Here is a 15,499-nt window from a genome sequence, read left to right as displayed (position 1 = left end):
TTTAGGACTAAAAAAGTTCCCCTGTATGAAATTAGGCCTGAGTTCCTCCTACTTGACCATACAGGGAGATTTAGAGCTAACATGCTGTCCAGCAGGGTTAGCACAGCAATGGAAGGGGCTGGGAGTAAAATTTCGATCTACTTTACCACATGATCTCTCCACACACAAATTTAGGCAGGTGATGTTATGGTGGCTATAGCAGCTACACGTGCTCAGTCTGTGGTTCCTTCCATGAGGCTGAGCTGAGAAAGGCTACATACTTCACTTCCCCTGGTCAGAATCATACACTGCTGCTACAAGAGAGTTCCATGCAGTGCAGAACAGGGAAATACATTTGGGGCAAAAACCAGCAAACATGGTAAGAAAAATGCACTTTTTTACAGTGTGGCAAGATAAAAGTATTCCTGAAGTGCCATTTCACCCGCTGCCCCCTGAATAGCTGCCCCTGTTATAGATTAGTTAATGTTGCATGTTCCAGTACAACAGCTTTAAGCCATGTATTGTACAGTCATTGTCTTAGTTGCTGTTGCCATTTAATTTGGGTCTGCATATGTCTCTGAAAATTACTCAGTCAAGTGATTCACTAGAAACAGTTTCAATTTGCAGCTTACGAAGTGCACTAATGATTGTTTCCTGTTGTTTATTAACTTGTGATAAACAAGAACAGGACTGTGGGGAATAAATCAAGCCATCACCACATGTTTATTTCCCTAACAGATTATTGTATCATTCAGTTGTTAATGAGACTCCCATAAAAAAAATGGTACATTTATTTGGGTGATGATACACATGAACGAACTGCAAAGTATGGTATTGAAATTAAATTAGAATATAATTGTTTGTTAATAGTTATAGTCTATGTATCAACAACTGTCAATATGAAAACACTCCTCTCCTCACCTGTACGTTCCACCATTTTATTTCCTCTCAAAAATTCAAATAAAATTTTTGGAACAACAGTTTGGCAGCATGGAGATGATAATTTAATAAAATATTATTTACAAGTAATTAACTTCATAATAAGTTCAGTAAAATGTATTCATCTATTGGGTTTCAGTTGTTACTACAATAAAGAAAACAATTATATTTGTATGGTTTTGCAATGTTATCGAGATTTGAAAATGATGTCATAAGGTTTTGGTGCAAGATTAAATCCCCCAAAAGTAGTAGACTTCAGGTCAGTACCATCAGCAGGAACAAGTTGAAATTTCTGCAAGATTCCAGCAAAAATTTGAAATAAACAACATTTTGCAAAATGCTCCCCCAAACATCGATGTCGACCTGAAAGACAAATTAAAACTGTCAGATATGAGCCACAACTTATATTACCATAACTCTCTCTAGTAACAGTAACTCACCCAGACCAAAAGGTAAGAATGCATCATCCTCTCTAAGTAGTCCAGTTTCATTAATGAAACGTTCTGGTCGATAAACTTCAGGATCACCCCAGTGTTCTTTGTCCATATGCAGTGACCAGTTGTTTACCAGTACAGTTGTATTCTGCTTAAGAATGCATCATTTACTTTATGTTAGCAACTATTTATGGTTAGAAAGCATAATAAATACCTCTGTTTATGTACACTTTATTGACAGTAGTATTACTTTTATTGATCGTATTTTTCGAGTTATAAAGAACAGTACTATTAAAATGTTGTGAGTTTAGAAAATTCCATTTGCGACATACATTATTCAGAAAGAAATAAGACACAGAGAATTTACCAACCCAATGGTTACACTTATACAGAAATTTTTCTTTGTGCCGGGGACAGTGAAACCACAACACCAAGGCAAAAGCCATATCAGGTAGCAAAGTTAGTATGAGATGTAATAAAATTGTTTGCATACAATAATACCCAAAAATAAGAATTGGAATGTTTGCTGACAAACTGTTTGATTTGTTGCATTGAGCTGTTGATAACTTGATCACATGTACATTAACAGAAGACATTGAACTATCTCAAAAACTACATGTTTATAAAAAATTTATAATTCCAATTTGTTTCTCTTGGTGGGCCACATCAAATGATGCCACACTCAAACCAACACCCTACAACATGAGTGGGCAGCAGGGGCAACTTCGTAATCTTCAATGGGAACCCCCGTTTTTTATTGCAGATTACAGTTCTGTGGCAAAATCTACATACATTTTGTCTGAAGCAATTTCTTCATTTTTCCACTGATGGCATTGTAATTGGTGGAATAGAAATGGGTACAAAATTGTAATTTATGACATGCTACTCAATGACTCTTGAATATCCAATGGCACGTACTACCCTGTCTCCATGGTACGAGAACAGGACAGGCCAGTATTTTATAACTTCCAATTGGAAACCCCATTGTCAACATCATATTACTCTGAAATTTTGGAGAGAGGTCTACTCAATGTGCCATACATATAACCATAATGTATCATAACAGGCAGTACACTGTGACCAGAGCTCACATACCATGAGGACATTGAACAGATAGCGGCTCTAAACATTACAATACTTGCACATTGTTTATTGCCTGCATACTTACCCATAATATGGAGAAAAGATGTGCAAATGGCCAACGAGTGTTGCAGCATAGAAGAAAATATTGAAATGATCCTAATTTACAAAGAATGTAGGAGAAATGTTGAGGCTGCTACTGCCCTATATGACAAGTGCTTTCCAGAGAAAGCTCACTCTCATTCGCTCTTTTACAAGATTGTGGACAGACTTATGTTGGATAGCAGTGTGCAGACCAGCAAAACAAAATGAAGCAAACGTGTTACAGGAGAAGATAATGAAATAACTGTACTAGTTGCAGTGCACCACAACTCCCAGATAAGCACCAAGAAATTATATTACAATTCCTTTATGTTTGTAGGTAGCATTTTCACAATACTGCATCATCAAAAGTATCATCCACACCGTGTGTCACTGCATCAGGAATTTCATGGCACCAATTTCCATAAGTGGGTAGTGCTTTGTGAATGGGCATGTCAGCAAAATCCAAATGACATCCACATTTTTAGCTGAGGTACTATTTTCTGATGAGTGTGTGTTCACAAACCATGGTAGCATTAACCGGCTTAACATGCATTGCTAGAGTGTAGATGATTCCCACTGGTTATGGTGAGCTGACCATCAATGTCCTTTGTCAGTTAACATATAGTGTGGCATCATGGGAAATTAACTCATAGGTCCGTATTTTATCAATGGCACATTCATTGGGAGCAAATGCCAAATGTATTTGGAACAGAAACTACTGGTACTAGTGGAGGATGTTGACTGGACATTCAACAAGGTATGTGATTTCAGCACGATGACTGCCCAGCGGATCACCCAACTGAAGCATGGGAGTTATGAGACCATGTTTGCACTGGTTGGTTGATTGGCAGAGATGGCCCCATTAACTGACCTGCTAGGTCGGCTGGACTTGAAGTTTCTGTATTTCTTTCTATAGGGATATCTAAGAGATAAGGTGTACCAATATGTGCCAACAGGCTGTGAAGACATGATTGACTGCATCAGAAACACCTGTGCTGACATTCTGGCAGATATGCTTCTGCCTTGTGTATGGTCATTTGAAAAGTAGATCACTAAACGCATTCAAGTTGGTGGTACTATGTTTGAGTACTTACTGTACTTGGAAAAGCTGAGTAGCATTCACCTCAAGCCATGGCCACAGTGGCACACCGAATGGTCAACTGTTTGATATGTAGCAATGAATGGGGTTTGCAATTAGAAGTTATAAAATACTGGTTTGTTCTACCCTTGCAGCATGGAGGTGGGGTCCCAAGTGCCATTGGCTATTCAAGGGCCATTTAGCAACCTGCCATAAATTATGATTGTGTACCCACTTCCATTCCTTCTATTACAGCACCATCTGTGGAGAAACAAAGAAAATGCTTCAGACAAAATATATGTAGCTTTTATCATAGACTCATAATCTGCAACAAAAAATGGTGGTTCCCATCGAAGATTTCAAAGTTACCCCGCGCCTCCCACTCATGTGTTGGGTGGGAGATTGAATGTGGTATGTCCCTCTCCATGACAAACAAATGGGAATTATAACTTTTTTTTTGATAAGATGTGTGATGTTTGACATATTTCAATGTGTCCAGTTAAAATGAGCACCATGCATAGGCCTATTTCTCAGAGGCCACGATCCCTATACTGGTATATGTAGTGCTAACATGCATTTGAATGTGAATGCTGTGGAGCAATCCTGACAGACATTCAGGAGAAGTTAAGCATTTGGGTCTTCCCTGCATCATCTGAGAAGATTCTGTCTTATTGTGGTATACAGCTACGAGTTTATTATGAAAAAATATGCTACCTGCTGCCTAAAAGATGAACTGTGGCAGATACAGCATCCATGCCTAGTGAGTGTAGGACATTGACTGAATAGTAGTCAGCCCAAATTGAAGGTGTTTCAGTCTGCACATAGCCTAAGATTGGATTAAATATACTTTATGTTCCAATAGATCTATAGTGAGGAGATCCTCTAGGATGTAAAAGATGCCAGAAAAACAGAAATACACAAAAAATATTTACAAAGTAAAACAAATATGCTAATGTACTTTCCACAGATCTCAATTGGAATGTCCTCACAGAAGCTGACTAAGTAAAAAATACCTTAAATGTATTATTGTTTGAAAGGTAATAAATAACTTGTGACAAAATATGTAAGTACTCAGTATAAGGAAGTGCATATGGTAATTTTTAGGTTACTGTAACCATAGATCATCAAATATAAAAATTAATTTACAGCATATCTTATTTACAATGATTACTTTGCTGCACTGAATTTGTGCTAAAGTCATATTACACTATTTTATATTATTTGTAACACATACACAACTATTAGTCTACTAAGCAATTCATCAATGGATTAGGAGCTGGCAAGCAATAACTCCTTTAGGCTTATTTAAATAGAACTTTATTTGTACCATAATTAAACTTTTTATGGTTGCCGGTAGGTTATTGAAAATGTATGTTTGGGAATAACATACACATTTCTGGACCAGAGTAAGTGACTTAATATCTTTGTGAAGATTATTCTTGTTTCCAGGATTGATTCCATGAACTGAGCTGTTGGTTTAAGAAAAGAGATACATCTGAAAGATGAATTTCATTAAGGAATAAATATATTAGGAAGCAATAGTTGGCATCAATAGTTCCCTAAATTTGCTTCTACAGGATGTTCTTGAGTACACCACAAATAACTCTTATTACACATTTTTGAATCCAGAAAACTTTAACTTAGCTTGATGAGTTACCCAACACAAAAATCGTGTGTGACATTATGGAATCAAAGTAGGCATAGTATGCTAACATTTTTATTTTTAGGAGGAACAGAAATGGTCTTAAATCTATGCCCATCCTACTCCCAACATGCATCTTGCTTGTCAATACTGATACCAGCTCCCTCTGTACCAAGGTCCCTAAAGTACATGGTCTGTCAGCTGCTGAACATTTCCTCAGGCAAAACTCACCTGATTCCAAACCTATGACATCCTTCCTACTCCCTTTAATAACCTTTATACTTACCAACAACTACTTCACATTTGAGGGACAGACATACAAACAGATCAAGGGTACAGTCATGGGAACCAGGATGTCTTCCTCCTACCACAATCTTTTCACCGGTCAGTTGGAGGGGGCTTTCCTGGGATCCATGAGTCTTCAGCTCCTGGTTTGGTTTAGGTACATTGATGACATCTTTACCATATGGACTCATGGTGAGGCTGACCTGTTAAAATTCCTGGAATCTCTGAATTCTCCCAATTAAATTTCAAATGATAGTATTCTGAATCCTGTGCCACTTCCCTTGATTTTGATCTCGTCCTCGCCAAAGGCCAACTACACACTACTGTCTTATTGAAATCTACTAACAATCAACAGTTCTTAATTTTGACGGTTGCCATCCTTTCTATGGCAAACGTTCCCTCCTGTACAGCCTTGGCATTCAAGACAAACTTATTTTTTCGGATGAAGATTCCTTACAGCAATACACCACCATTCCCACCTCAGCCTTCACTGGACGTAATTACCCCACCTAATTCAAAAGCAGACTTGCAGGGCCATCACGTCCCATCCTGGTACTGCTGTTCCCACCAATAAACAACTTCGGAGCACATCACTGCTCACCCAGTGTTATCCTGGTCTTGAATGTATTAATCAGTTAATTTGACAAGGCTATTACTTCCTAAAATCATGCCCAATAATAGGATCCATTCTGTCTGAAATATTACCCATCACACCTGCAACAGCTTTTGTCACCCTTGCAATCTCCACAGTATTCTTGTGACCCTACACTCCCTCTCCCATCTCCCTACGTTATGACTCCCACCTCTTTGAGCATTCCCACTGCAAAACTTGCTTGCCCTCCTACAACCACCTATACCAGATGTGCAACAGGCAAAACATATAGTATCAAAGGGGGACCAACCTATGAAATGACACACGTCATATAACAACTGTAAAGAAACTCTGTTCTACATCTACATCTACATCTACATTGATACTCCGCAAGCCACCCAACGGTGTGTGGCGGAGGGCACTTTACGTGCCACTGTCATTACCTCCCTTTCCTGTTCCAGTCGCGTATGGTTCGCGGGAAGAACGACTGTCTGAAAGCCTCCGTGCGCGCTCTAATCCCTCTAATTTTACATTCGTGATCTCCTCGGGAGGTGTAAGTAGGGGGAAGCAATATATTCGATACCTCATCCAGAAACGCACCCTCTCGAAACCTGGCGAGCAAGCTACACCGCGATGCAGAGTGCCTCTCTTGCAGAGTCTGCCACTTGAGTTTATTAAACATCTCCATAACGCTATCACGGTTACCAAATAACCCCGTGACGAAACGCGCCGCTCTTCTTTGGATCTTCTCCATCTCCTCCGTCAGACCGATCTGGTACGGATCCCACACTGATGAGCAATACTCAAGTATAGGTCGAACGAGTGTTTTGTAAGCCACCTCCTTTGTTGATGGACTACATTTTCTAAGCACTCTCCCAATGAATCTCAACCTGGTACCCACCTTACCAACAATTAATTTTATATGATCATTCCACTTCAAATCGTTCCGCACGCATACTCCCAGATATTTTACAGAAGTAACTGCTACCAGTGTTTGTTCCGCTATCATATAATCATACAATAAAGGATCCTTCTTTCTATGTATTCGCAATACATTACATTTGTCTATGTTAAGGGTCAGTTGCCACTCCCTGCACCAAGTGCCTATCCGCTGCAGATCTTCCTGCATTTCGCTACAATTTTCTAATGCTGCAACTTCTCTGTATACTACAGCATCATCCGCAAAAAGCCGCATGGAATTTCCGACACTATCTACTAGGTCATTTATATATATTGTGAAAAGCAATGGTCCCATAACACTCCCCTGTGGCACGCCAGAGGTTACTTTAACGTCTGTAGACGTCTCACCATTGATAACAACATGCTGTGTTCTGTTTGCTAAAAACTCTTCAATCCAGCCACACAGCTGGTCTGATATTCCATAGGCTCTTACTTTGTTGATCAGGTGACAGTGCGGAACTGTATCGAATGCCTTCCTGAAGTCAAGAAAAATAGCATCTACCTGGGAGCCTGTATCTAATATTTTCTGGGTCTCATGAACAAATAAAGCGAGTTGGGTCTCACACGATCGCTGTTTCCGGAATCCATGTTGATTCCTACATAGTAGATTCTGGGTTTCCAGAAATGACATGATACGCGAGCAAAAAACATGTTCTAAAATTCTACAAGAGATCGACGTCAGAGATATAGGTCTATAGTTTTGCGCATCTGCTCGACGACCCTTCTTGAAGACTGGGACTACCTGTGCTCTTTTCCAATAATTTGGAACCCTCCGTTCCTCTAGAGACTTGCGGTACATGGCTGTTAGAAGGGGGGCAAGTTCTTTCGCGTACTCCGTGTAGAATCAAATTGGTATCCCATCAGGTCCAGTGGACTTTCCTCTATTGAGTGATTCCAGTTGCTTTTCTATTCCTTGGACACTTATTTCGATGTAAGCCATTTTTTCGTTTGTGCGAGGATTTAGAGAAGGAACTGCAGTGCGGTCTTCCTCTGTGAAACAGCTTTGGAAAAAGGTGTTTAGTATTTCAGCTTTACGCGTGTCATCCTCTGTTTCAATGCCATCATCATCCCGTAGTGTCTGGATATGCTGTTTCGAGCCACTTACTGATTTAACGTAAGACCAGAACTTCCTAGGATTTTCTGTCAAGTCGGTACATAGAATTTTACTTTCGAATTCAATGAACGCTTCACGCATAGCCCTCCTTACGCTAACTTTGACATCGTTTAGCTTCTGTTTGTCTGAGAGGTTTTGGCTGCGTTTAAACTTGGAGTGAAGCTCTCTTTGCTTTCGCAGTAGTTTCCTAACTTTGTTGTTGTACCACGGTGGGTTTTTCCCGTCCCTCACAGTTTTACTCGGCACGTACCTGTCTAAAACGCATTTTACGATTGCCTTGAACTTTTTCCATAAACACTCAACATTGTCAGTGTCGGAACAGAAATTTTCATTTTGATCTGTTAGGTAGTCTTTAATCTGCCTTCTATTACTCTTGCTAAACAGATAAACCTTCCTCCCTTTTTTTATATTCCTATTAACTTCCATATTCAGGGATGCTGCAACGGCCTTATGATCACTGATTCCCTGTTCTGTACATACAGAGTCGAAAAGTTCGGGTCTGTTTGTTATCAGTAGGTCCAAGATGTTATCTCCACGAGTCGGTTCTCTGTTTAATTGGTCGAGGTAATTTTCAGATAGTGCACTCAGTATAATGTCACTCGATGCTCTGTCCCTACCACCCGTCCTAAACATCTGAGTGTCCCAGTCTATATCTGGTAAATTGAAATCTCCACCTAAGACTATAACATGCTGAGAAAATTTATGTGAAATGTATTCCAAATACATTTTCGACCTTTACATCAACAGGACTACCACAAAATTAATATTTAGGATGAATGGTGTAGGCAGAGGGTGTACACTGGTAACCCGTAATATCCTGTTGCAGAGTGTGCTCCACATGACAATCGTGACCTTGGTGCATGTTTCACCATTCTTCTCCACCAGACACCAGTGTTTCAGAACTCTGCAGGTGGGAACCAGCATTACTACATGACCTTGGTTCTTGCCACCCCTGCCCTTAATTTACATTAATTTCTCCTGCCTCAGCATTTCTTTACAGTAACTACTCCATTCTTCACTCCATTGTAGTTTTCTACACCTTTCATTTTCTTACCTGTCTATTTTTTGCACCCCCCCCCCCCCCATCCACGACGTTTAAGCAGTAATCTCTGTCTTGCATATTACCCTGTCTTCCACCTTTAAGTTCTCAGGTTTTCAAATCTCATCTGGTGCAGTCCCAACAATCAGTCTTTCCTTCTTATCCTGTCTCGTAAGGTTGATCTGATCCCGGTTCTGGGTGACTTCCCCAAAATCTACCCCTTTTTCCTAAACCTCTCTCCAATTCGTATCCTTCACCCCTCTTCCTTCCCCTTCAACACTTCCGCCTGAAGAAGGTGCCACTGGCTCCAGAGGTTTATCTAATTATAATCTTTTATGTGTGTTTTCTGCTGTCATGTGGTGAATAGATTTTGTTTTACCTGTCCAGTTACCTTATTTTGACAGAAAACTGTTCAATAGATGTGCTATATTTTATCAACATTCATAACCAAGATCCAAGTCTAACCTGTTACTAAGAAATAAATCAGAAATCATGTGGACTAAACCACTTGGCAGTGCTAGATATGTGGTACACAATGTATTTGTTTGCTCACAACTACCTTTTTTCATCATTACACCGTACAAAACAATTTCATCAGTAAAGAATTCATGTGCATCATTTTATAACATTTTACAAAAAGTAATTTTTTAGAAAACAATGCATAACAGTTTTTTTGAATTGTTCGAAATAATACCATGGAAGGGCCCGCTGGGTGACACTAGTGCACAGGAGACAAATTTTCTGTTAATGAGTCTAACTTTGACAACTTACAGCATATAAAAACCAGTGCTAACGTTACTTGTTCCTTTTTACTCCTATTACATGTTACAATCGTTTCATAGGAAACACCTACAGACATTGCATAACCATATAATAAAGCATAAGCTGTAATTGTGCATGCTATAAACTGGGAAAAAATTAAAATTGTAAGGGGATAGAAAAATTGCTTTAGAATTAGTATATTTAAAACATTGTCTATAAAATCTTCTATGGTTCTGTTGCTATGAAATTGTGTTTCTGTAAATAACAAGAACTGCAAAATGCCATGAAGCAATTAAAAGAGGGAAGAGGAGCGAGCAAGGGTGGATTGTGGAGGGAGGGGAGAGTGGGTTGAATTGGTAAACAGGATCATCTGGATATCCTTAAAAAATATTTTAAAACTGTTTGGAATCCTGTGACTACAAACGTTTTATAAAATGAAAATTTTTAATTAAAATAATATGAAAACACCATGGAACAGACACAGTAGTGCTGTTGTTGGGAGTTTTCAGTTCGTACCATGTAGTGCCAAGAACTAGGTAATAACTTCTGAATATTTTATTGGCCCATGACCAATATGAGCATATGACCCTGCATGTATAGTGAACAATTAGGCTGTTATTCATCCAACGTAAAAAGAAAAACATGAGGGCAAGTGACACAGAAGTGCATAGCCTTGAGGGGGGGGGGGGGGGGGGGGGCATATAGAATGGTTCGGCATTTATCACAAAAAGAATGTTCTGTAGTGGCAAACTTTATTGCAGCACCAACTACCAAGAGTCTAGGTTGGTGATAGAAATGTATCTATAAGTTTTTAGTGAAATCTATTTGTTCATTTAGTATTTCTGTTGAAAACTTGTTACTCTGAAAAAATTCCAATTTCTCTAGTGTTTTTAACAATAGCCTTTTAGGTGTGTTGTGATGAGTTTTAAGATTGCTTTGAATTCACTGAACAAGTGGTTTTTTTTGTAGAAGATGCCTCTTTACAGAGCCTTCATTGTTGTCATGTGTTTGGTCTCTAAAACAATTTTTGAAGGACCTAGCAGTCCGTCCTATACAAAATTTTTCATGAGTGATGGTATGAGATTACTGGTTTGTGAATGGTAGCATTGGTACGCAAACAGAAGAAGGTGCATTCGTGCAGATGCTGCATTAACTATTCATCTCTCATGCATGTTGAAGAATGACTGCATCACAGACAGACAGGAATTCTGGGCAGAAGAACCATTGGACAGATTGCAGTAGTGGGAGGCAAAGACATCCCTGTTGATAGATGTCCAGTGTGGTGCAGGTCTAGGGGCAACTGTGAGATAGGAGAGTTTCATACAACATCTAAAGAAGACGAAACAGGAGAAAAACTGGGTGACCAGCAGATACCTAGGGCTTACATACTAATAGTAAACTAAACTGGTCAAACCACATCCTGGATCTGTGTAAAAGACTGCATTCTGCCACGTATGCTTTGCACATTGTCTGCTCTTACAGAGATATGGGAACCATTATATCGACTTATTGTGGCTATTTTTATGCCATTATGGCATATGCAGTCATATTTCTGGGAAATCAGGCACATGCTAGAAAAGTACTATGTGCACAGAAAAGAGCCATAAGAATCATGAGTGGAGTCCACCCTAGAGTCATATGCAGAAATCTTTTTAAGGAACTTGAAATCGTCAAACCCATGGCATAGTATATATTCTCTCTGCTGTGTTCCATAAGAGAAAAAAAGTGTTTCAAGTTCAACAGTGTGCATCATAGTCTTGATACTAGAAGAAAAGATATTTTCCATGAACATGCAAACTTGAGTATGATACAGAACAGGGTCCAGTTTACTGGGTGTAAGATTTTTAATACCATCCCTTCTGAAATAGAGTGTTTAGTAGATAATGATCTCTTGTATGGAAAAAAACACCTTAATCCCATTGCAAGTGTCATTTTACCCTCTAGAAGAGATCCTGAACCATAATGAACATTACTTCTGTACTTGTAATACTCAGGTTCATTTCCAGATCTTACGTAATATTTATTAAACCGCAAAATTTATTTTTCTCTAATAGAACCAAGCTGTAGATACTTCAATATGAAACTGATTAATGCTTTTACATAATATTCTAACAAATTTGTAAAACTGACATATTCCATATGCTGCGAAATATTCACAACATGGATTCACCGATCACTGAAATTTGCAATAAATAAATAAATAATAATAATAATAATAAAGAATCAGTTATATTCTACAATGAATTGGGAACATTTATGTGGTTTGACAATACTATTGTTGTTGTTTTTTATTGCAGTTCTCCAAGTTAGCTTATCCTGTGAAAAGATATTCATTTCTGCATACAACTGTAGACTACATAATTTTGGACCTGTTTACCACAGTGAAGCCCAGTGAAGCCTTGTTCATCATCTACAGGCTTTCTCCTTCCACCCCCCCTCCCCCTCCACCACCCCACATATCCCTTCAATGTGAAACTGATAATTTCTTTATGTCTTAGGAAATCTCCTGTAATATGTCCTGTTAATTAATCAAGTGGTGCTGTAAATTTATTGACTACCCAGTTTCATTCAATACTTCTTCGTTAGTTATCTGATCTAACTATAAAATTTTCAGCAGTCTTCTGTAGCATCACATTGTAAACACTCCTTTGTTGGCTGAACTGGTTAACATCCACATTCCACTTACATGCAGGATTACACTGAAGATAAATATTGTAAAAATGACATCCCAGTATTTATATTTATATTTGATTAAAAATAATTTTTTTTTCAGAAATGCTTCTTTGCTAGTACTAGTTGACAGTTTATATCCTCTCTACTTCAGGAGTTGTCACTTATTCTGCTGCCCAAACAACAAAACTCATCTCTTACTGCAAACGACCTAGTTTTATGTTAAATTAATACTGCAGTGAAATTGTAAGAGATGTTGGAATTTTTATGCTGTATTTCTACTTTAGAAACATACAAGTAAACTAATGATATGAATAAAATAGAGAGAAACATTCAACGTGGGAAAAATATATCTAAAAACAAAGATGATGTAACTTACCAAATGAAAGCGTTGGCATGTTGATAGACACACAAACAAATACAAACACCCACATAAAATTCAAGCTTTTGCAACCAATGGTTGCTTCGACAGGAAAGAGGGAAGGAGAGGGAAAGATGAAAGGATGTGGGTTTTAAGGGAGAGGGTAAGGAGTCATTCCAATCCTGGGAGCGGAAAGACTTCGTAACACGAAGAGAGGATATACTGAAGGGCAAGTTCCCATCTCCGGAGTTCTGACAGGATGATGTTAGTGGGAAGTATCCAGATAACCTGGACGGTGTAACACTGTGCCAAGATGTGCTGGCCGTGCACCAAGGCATGTTCAACCACAGGGTGATTCTCATTACCAACAAACACTGTCTGCCTGTGTCCATACATGTGAATGGACAGTTTGTTGCTGGTCATTCCCACACAGAAAGCTTCACAGTGTAGGCAGGTCAGTTGGTAAATCACGTGGGTGCTTTCACAAGTGGCTCTGCCTTTGATCATGTACACCTTCCGGGTTACAGGACTGGAGTAGGTGGTGGTGGGAGGGTGCACGGGACAGGTTTTACACTGGGGGCAGTTACAAGGGTAGGAGCCAGAGGGTAGGGAAGGTGGTTTGGAGATTTCATAGGGACGAACCAAGAGGTTACGAAGGTTAGGTGGATGACGGAAAGACACTCTTGGTGGAGTGGGGAGGATTTCATGAAGGATGGATCTCATTTCAGGGCAGGATTTGAGGAAGTCGTATCCCTGCTGGAGAGCCACATTCAGAGTCTGATCCAGTCCCGGAAAGTATCCTGTCACAAGTGGGGCAAGAAAGTGGCATCAATGGTTACAAGGATGGTTTCTGGGGGCAACAGATTGGTAAAGGATTCCAGACGTTCGAGAAAGTGGTTGGTGGCTTTGATGAAGGATGGGAGACTGCATGTAATGGGTTGAAAGTGTTGATCTACGTAGGCAGAGAAATTTACAAAGCCAATCATCAAAGCCAATCATCCCGGCCGCCCCATTGTAGCTGGTTACCAAGCCCCCACAGAACGTATCTTGGCCTACGTAGATCGACACCTTCAACCCATTACATGCAGTCTCCCATCCTTCATCAAAGACATCAACCACTTTCTCGAACGTGTGGAATCCTTACCCAATCTGTTACCCCCGGAAACCATCCTTGTAACCACTGATGCCACTTCCTTATACACAAATATTCTGCACGTCCAGGGCCTCGCTGCGATGGAGCACTTCCTTTCACGCCGATCGCCTGCCACCCTACCTAGAACCTCTTTCCTCATTACCTTAGCCAGCTTCATCCTGACTCACAACTTCTTCACTTTCGAAGGCCAGACATACCAACAATTAAAGGGAACAGCCATGGGTACCAGAATGGCCCCCTCGTATGCCAACGTGTTTATGTGTCACTTAGAGGAAGCCTTCTTGGTTACCCAGGTCTGCCAACCCAAAGTTTGGTACAGATTTATTGATGACATCTTCATGATCTGGACTCACAGTGAAGAAGAACTCCAGAATTTCCTCTCCAACCTCTACTCCTTTGGTTCATTCAGATTCACCTGGTCCTACTCCAAATTCCATGCCACTTTCCTCAACGTTGACCTCCATCTGTCCAATGGCCAGCTTCACACATCCGTCCACATCAAACCCACCAACAAGCAACAGTACTTCCATTATGACAGCTGCCACCCATTCCACATCAAACGGTCCCTTCCCTACAGCCTAGGTCTTCGTGGCAAACGAATCTGCTCCTGTCCGGAATCCCTGAACCATTACACCAACAAACTGAAAACGGCTTTCGCATCCCGCAACTATCCTCCCGACCTGGTACAGAAGCAAATAACCAGAGCCACTTCCTCATTCCCTCAAACCCAGAAACTCCCACAGAAGAACCCCAGAAGTGACCCCCTCGTGACAGAATACTTTCCGGGACTGGATCAGACTCTGAATGTGGCTCTCCAGCAGGGATACGACTTCCTCAAATCCTGTCCTGAAATGAGATCGATCTTTCATGAAATCCTCCCCACTCCACCAAGAGTGTCTTTCCGCTATACACCTAAGCTTCGTAACCTCTTGGTTCATCCCTATGAAATCCCCAAACCACCTTCCCTACCCTCTGGCTCCTACCCTTGTAACCGCAATCGGTGTAAAACCTGTTCCATGCACCCTCCCACCACCACCTACTCCAGACCTGTAACCCGGAAGGTGTACACGATCAAAGGCAGAGCCACGTGTGAAAGCACCCACGTGATTTACCAACTGACCTGCCTACACTGTGAAGCTTTCTATGTGGGAATGACCAGCAAGAAACTGTCCATTCGTATGTATGGACACAGGCAGACAGTGTTTGTTGGTAATGAGGATCACCCTGTGGCTAAACATGCCTTGGTGCATGGCCAGCATGTCTTGGCACAGTGTTACACCATCCGAGTTATCTGTGTTTTGATTGGTAGGAGAGTGAACACCGTGTT

At 40.2% G+C, this 15,499-nt stretch overlaps 1 protein-coding gene across 1 annotated transcript in view; it reads right to left on the bottom strand.

The window, feature by feature from the left end:
* Nucleotides 1–1,029: 1,029 nt before the first annotated feature.
* LOC124613503 (methyl farnesoate epoxidase-like) overlaps nt 1,030–15,499 on the bottom strand; it is a 250,109-nt gene continuing 235,639 nt past the window's right edge. The window contains exons 8-9 of the mRNA XM_047142211.1: nt 1,359–1,503; nt 1,030–1,281 (exon numbers count right to left, since the gene is read on the bottom strand). Coding sequence (XP_046998167.1) covers nt 1,106–1,281; nt 1,359–1,503 — 321 coding nt within the window. The 3' untranslated portion in view covers nt 1,030–1,105. The remainder of the gene's footprint in view (nt 1,282–1,358; nt 1,504–15,499) is intronic.

This window comes from Schistocerca americana, chromosome 4 (assembly GCF_021461395.2).
Source record: "Schistocerca americana isolate TAMUIC-IGC-003095 chromosome 4, iqSchAmer2.1, whole genome shotgun sequence".
NCBI lineage: Eukaryota > Metazoa > Arthropoda > Insecta > Orthoptera > Acrididae > Schistocerca > Schistocerca americana.
This window is presented reverse-complemented; position numbering and strand designations above follow the sequence as displayed.